The following is a 6,315-nucleotide window of genomic DNA, read 5'->3' on the forward strand; positions in this document are numbered from 1 at the left end:
TACTGCTTCTGCTGCCCTTGCTGGGAGATGCAGGGGTCCAGAAGCTCCAGCTTTTTGTCTCAGGCTGGTATGACCCTGAGGAAAGGAGCGAGAGACCCCAACCCTCTGAAAAACAAATCTCTTAATTCAGCAGCTGCCTCCTGAAAGCGGCAGGGATAAATGCACAGTGCGGACAGGTTGTTCTTCACACACCCCACATTAGACTGCCTAGGCTTCAGCAGCTCCAGCCCCTCTTTCACACAAGCATCCAGGGAAACCCAGAGCAGATGTCAAAATAGAAAGTCCCTTACACAGATCCAGTAGTAAGTAACAGGAACAGCTTTCAGCCTGGGTCACCAAGGGACAGCTGCACTAGGATTTCTTTAGATTTTTTTTCACCTTAAACCTGTTGCATACTTTCCTTCCCTAATCACTTCATCAAGCTCATCCTTGACTTCTTCCTAATCTTTTTTTCATTCCTAATCCCCATCCTCTGATGGAGAAGGTTAAGGAACCATTTTGTTTGGATATAGTGTCCCTTTTTCTTGCTTTGTCTGCCCCTTTGTTTTTGAGTTTTTTGAGGAAAAGACTGTGACCTCCTATGCACGTGGCACAGCAAGGGCTCTGCTGGTCACTAGATGTGACGGCAATAATTTTTCTTTATTTTTACTATCTGATTTTAACTTTAGATTTTAGCTTTGGGGTTAGAATATTTTTTAAGTGGTGCCCCAGTTAAATCAGTCTGCAGTACAGATAAGGCTCACTTCAGGGCAGAATTATTTTAGAAACATGTTCAAAAATCATATTATAATGCAAGTCTGTATCCTGTCTCAGCAATGCCCCAGACCATATATAAATCCTGGCACTGCAGCTCACTTCCTTATCTCAACTCATTCTATGCAAACTCGTATCAACCACTCATGCCTTCTGCATGTTACTATTCCATTTGCCCTTTCTCTTTGGGATTTTGTGTAAATTAGCTCTTCTCTCCAATAACCAGCTTGGTATCTAACATTAAATTCTATTCACTGCACATTTATATTTTTTTCTCTTTTATGTCTCTTCTCTTCATCACTTTTGCTCAATCTGCAGTCTAAAACCAGCTTGTATTATTTCTTATTCCCCAGTACTGTTGAGCCAAGGCATCTGTTCCAGCCTACAACAGTTAACAGAATCGCAAGCCAGATTCTGAGTGATGATATATAACATAGATAAGACCCTGTATAATTCTGATTTAACTTTCATTTTGCAGACCAGCTAATTACCAAAAAAACCCCAAACCCACCTGAAAAAGCAAACAAAACCGCAGCTCTAATGCATTGCTTGCATATGAAGCAGATTTGATTGGAAGTAACTGAGAGAGAGAGCTGTATTTAATGATTTTATAGCCCTTTTTCAGAGTAAAAGCTTAGTTTAAATGTGCTTTGTGAGTTAATCTGGAGGACATTATCTCAAAATAAATCTACTGAATTCCACATAATTTTCCTAAATTCAGTGTTTAATTTCTGCTGTGTTTTGCCTGTATGACCTCTGATATTCTTTCTTTGGTCTCTCTTTTAAATGTTTTCTTTTGTATCATCTCTTATGCAGGAAAGCAAGGAAGAACATGCAGCAACAGGGGTATAGTATATTTGGACATTTTGCTTTCATCTTTTGTTTGAGTGCATTTAATTCCTTTTCAGTCTCATCGCTTCACTCAAAAGATAGTAAACTCTTATTCATGAAGCTAAATATACCAGTATTATATTCTGCTAGAGAAAATTATTGGTCATATCATAGTCTTATTGTTTGGGAATAAAGACAGGCCTTTAATAATGAAAAACTGTAAATGGAAGAGAAATTGGCTTTCACAGATTCTTTAATAAAATTTGCCAAGGACTCCCAAGACAACTATATCTTTGACGATCGCTAACTGACACCATGCCGATTACATTTTCAGTATTGTGAGTGTGAGAGTCATTCTGAAAATTTAGGCAGTTCTGCCTATAAAGGAAATATTTTCCTTGCCAGAATTTGTAAGACCCAGGTGCAAATCCTTATACGCTTTTCTGCTTTGCCCAGCATTACAAGTTTATGCCTTGAATATTTCTTCAGTGTTCCCAGTAAAACTAATGATTAGTTTAGGCTATGAAAATACAAACCTGCCATTAATTAAAGGACGCATTCACATCTTCCCTCTTCCAAGCTGCAATACATGCATATATACATGTGTATACATACCTATGCCCGCTGTCAGAGTTATGCATTGTGGACCTGGCAGCTGAAATGGAGCTCCTGGGCCCATGGGCAAAGCGTGGGGGCTCCTGGTGAGGCTGGCGAGGGCCGTTAAGGCTGGTTAGTGCACCTTGACACCACTAACTAATGCTTCAAGAAAGAAAAACACCAATTTTTTCTATAAAAGGTAATTGACTTGAATTTTGAACTGAAGTTGTTAAAATCTGAAAGATGTTGCTTGTCTGTGGGCTTGCCTGGCCCTGTTTCAAAGAGCGTTAATGAAAGGCACCTTTCCCGGGGGAAGATGCCGAAAGAGGCAATATTGCTTTGTCACGAGAACTTCTATTCCGGCTGACCTGTGGAGACATTCGTGTTACGTTTCTGGTTTTGCAGGGATGATCCCTTAGTGCAATGGTTGTTTTCCCTCAAAAACAATGATTCAAACAGGAATCTGATTACAACAGGTCCATTCCCAAGCACATGTTTAAGCAGGTTTTTACTTCTGTGACTCAGATGTGACTCTCTTACAGACAGTATGTGTCTGAGAGGAAAACCTAAGGTCTGTGCTGCTCATATACTACCTGCAGTCCTGACTGAAAACTAGTTATGTATTCTTTGATTGGTTGATTACGCCACAAAGAGATTCCCATAATTTTTGTAGTCTAGGTAGCATATGAAGGTATGACGTTTTCAGATAAAGCTTATTTATACACACAGATGGAGTGCCTTTGAACAAGAGTGTCCTGGAAGAGAAGGAGCAGAGAAGCCTACAATGCCATTTTCAGTTGTTTTTCAGAGCAGGACTACACTTTTAAAGCTTCATTTACTCGCTCTGAGAAGACAATAAACACAGATTGTTGTCTGCGTTACAGAAATGCTAGCTTTCAGATAGCTGTTCATTTGATTGACTGAAGGAAAGGGCTATTGCCTTTAAATTGTGCCATTTCTCTGTTATAAAAGAGAGAAATAAGAACTTTTGAAACAGAAACAACACTGTATTATCTGACACCGAATGATTTTTAGATTATTCAGGAGTCTAGTTCCTGTACCATGAATCTTGACTTGTTTACTGCTCCAAGAAAGCATATAATTAAAAATACCACACTTTGTCATATTTACATATCCTTCATATTCCCATTTTGATCTTGAACATTTATTTACAGCTTAACCATGTACCGTGTTCTAACCTCTCTAAGAGGGTTCTTGTATTCCAGCACTTGCCTATTAACTCCACAAAACTAGAACCCTGGCATGTTAAGATTAAAAGCTCTCTACATTACTCCTCTGTTCTATTTTTTAAGCTCTAATAATATTGCATTTACTAGAAACATAACAGTTTCAAAAGCAGAGCTCTGCATTTCCAGACCGTTTATTTTTCCTTCATTTCCTACGTGATAACTACAACTGTTTTCTATAAAAAAGGAAGAAGAAGAAAAGCAGGAAGAGGGAGAAGAAAACGAAGAGGTGGAGAACCAAGAAGAGTCTTAGTACAGTTCCCTATGACACATTCTTTCTTGAACAGGTTTTCAGGTAACTATTAAGATATCCAGCACAGTTTTTAAATGTTCTTAAAGTAACATAAACTTGAAAATTTTGTACGGTATTGTTGTTATATGCAATGACAAGAATGGAAAGAACGTACCAAAACCAATAAAAGGTATTATGTGTTTGACACATAATGGTTAGTAAGAACTATTGCCCTTAGCGAGTCTGTTTGTTAGTTTCCCCATTTCTGTGGCACCAATGAAGCTGACTTTCCTACACAGCTGTCTCTGTGATCCCTAATATCCACCAGATACTGCAGGCCCTTTGATCCGTTCCCCATCGCTCTTACAACCTTCACCTCCCTGCCAGGCTTCTGACATCTACTTTGGGCTTGTTCCTTCGCGTCTTCCCATGGTATCCCCTAGCTCTCTCCTGTGACCCCTAAGTATGAGCGACGCAAAGTGCAGCATGCTGGGTGTGTACTGCGTGAGTGGTCAGTATATATGCACGAAGTGCCCAACCGATGGGCCAAAAGTACAACTGTTAGATCCATTGCAGCTTCTCTTTCATCTGGGATAAGAATTCGTCTCCCTCCTCTCTTACTCAGCTACTGATTTCACTGAAACTTTTAAGAGCTTCATGTCCAAAATGAAACCCCCTCTCAAAAATGAAACCCCCTCTCAAATTTAGTTGAAAAGTTAAAAAAAAAATTACTGGGGAAGGGAGAGGAGCCTGACCAGAAATACAACACACTATAAAATTACCTTATATTGCCTTAGAAACTAGGCCAAATGTGACTTTAAAACCTGAAAAAACAGGAAGCATCTGGGAGGCAGAATTTGTGCCTGTGTAGATGTGTGAGCATCCAGCATTGCTCAAGTTTTGTCAGCACGTGGTTTCAAATTTAATTTTCAGGTTTTCTTCTTCCTCCTACTATCTCTTCTCCTTTGCACAGAAATAAAGATCAAACAATCACTTACTAGGGAAAAACTGTTAACCTACAAGAAAGTTGGAATTTCCAGCAGCTTTTTCCTTGGGCGGTGGGGCTCCCTCCTGACTGCAGACACAGAGTGTGATATGCTCTTCCTAGAACTAGCGGGATTCCCAGCTAACTCTGCCTCTGAGGTAGTTGCCGTAGGTTTCACCAACCGTACACTGATGTGCAGACCCAGTGCCTCAAAAGGACAGAAAACCTGTCACTTCTTTCATGCCACCTCTCCCAAATCTGGGTTCCTCTGTTGCATGGGAATTAATTCATCCCAATGTTGTCCAGTGTTCAGACATGTAAAATCACAGAAGGAGTGCTAAGTTCTAATCTAATTTTCCTTATTTTTGTTCAGGAAGCACAAGCTGGAGCAGCCCCGCCAAAGAAAGTAAAATCACTCCCTCAAGCAAACCATCACTACCTTTCATGCCTGTAGACATATGAACATATAAATACCTAACAGAACAAAGACACCGCACTGTCCTACCTGTGGCCTTTATATATATATTTGGTATTCCAATTGCTTGTTAAAATGGGTCTTCTTATATCTGACTGATGATATTTCAGTTGATTGTTACATGTTGGCATAATATTGTCCATGTCACATTTTAGATTGTATGCTCCTCAGGGCAGGAACCATGTCTTTCTCCATGTTTATCTACTGCCAAACAGATTGCTGCCAATCAGCAGATACCTGCACCCGCAGAAGTGATGTATTCAGAGAAAAATTCAGCACTGAAAACTGCAAAGAGGCTTCTTATATACAAGCTATGTGAGTCACTTCTCCCTCAGCTGGCTTTTGAAAATGATTGAGGTTTGCATTGTACAGCAGTTTAAATAAATGCGTTTTCTGTCATATCTGTTCTTTGTCTGCAAAAGTATTAATTTAACCCTAGCAAGCTGTGCTAAGATCTGTGAAGTTATGTTTCCTCCATCGTTACGGTTGTAGGCTATACAAAGTCCTTCGCCTTGCCTTATGCTCCTGCTGATGTTTCTGGTGTTGTGTGTAAGACCCCAACCATGAGGATACATGACCTGCATTGAAGAAAAGAGATGTTCCAGCCTCTTCTACTGAAGCCTTGTCAGTCTTCATGGATACATCTGTATTCACTGGGCCAGGGAGGCAGAGAAAATTAATCCACGTTCATGCCATAACTGTTGGTTAGAAGTTCACTGAGGAAGATGGAGCTTAGATTTCAGTCCCTTGTCCAATTACTTTTTGTGAGATTTATAAAAACTGCTTATAGAGGAAGGGAGGGGATGAGGAATGCTTATTGCCAAAGTAGCCCATAGCTTCATAGACAGAGGAATCTCCAGAGGAACCACGAGTTTATGTTTAACTCTGATCGAGAAGATGCTGGCTTTTCAAGCTGAGATCTCCTATACTGCGAGTGCTTGAACAATAACCGAACAAATAAAATGGAAGAAAAATTTGTGGAGGTTTCCTGAATGTCCTGAGTGGGTACATTTTTTTGTTCAGGAGACATCTAAAGTTGCAATTGTTGGGAGGAGATGGATGGGGAAGCACTGCTCTCTGTCAGCACTGTTCTTACACTTGTAGGTGATGCTGAGCTCATAGCTGGCAGCTCCAGCTGAGGGAAGGACCTTGGAGTCCTCACCTACAGCTCACCAAAATCAGCCCCTCAACATGC

General features: G+C 40.3%; 1 protein-coding gene across 1 annotated transcript in view; it reads left to right on the plus strand.

Moving 5' to 3' along the window:
- SH3BGR (SH3 domain binding glutamate-rich protein) overlaps positions 1-6,110 on the plus strand; it is a 30,288-nt gene extending 24,178 nt beyond the window's left edge. Inside the window, exons 5-7 of the mRNA XM_009327983.1 lie at positions 1,570-1,599; positions 3,616-3,723; positions 5,019-6,110. Coding sequence (XP_009326258.1) covers positions 1,570-1,599; positions 3,616-3,681 — 96 coding nt within the window. The 3' untranslated portion in view covers positions 3,682-3,723; positions 5,019-6,110. The remainder of the gene's footprint in view (positions 1-1,569; positions 1,600-3,615; positions 3,724-5,018) is intronic.
- The last annotated feature ends 205 nt before the right edge of the window (positions 6,111-6,315 follow it).

This window comes from Pygoscelis adeliae, unplaced genomic scaffold, assembly GCF_000699105.1.
Source record: "Pygoscelis adeliae isolate BGI_AS28 unplaced genomic scaffold, ASM69910v1 Scaffold154, whole genome shotgun sequence".
In the NCBI taxonomy this organism is placed as follows: domain Eukaryota; kingdom Metazoa; phylum Chordata; class Aves; order Sphenisciformes; family Spheniscidae; genus Pygoscelis; species Pygoscelis adeliae.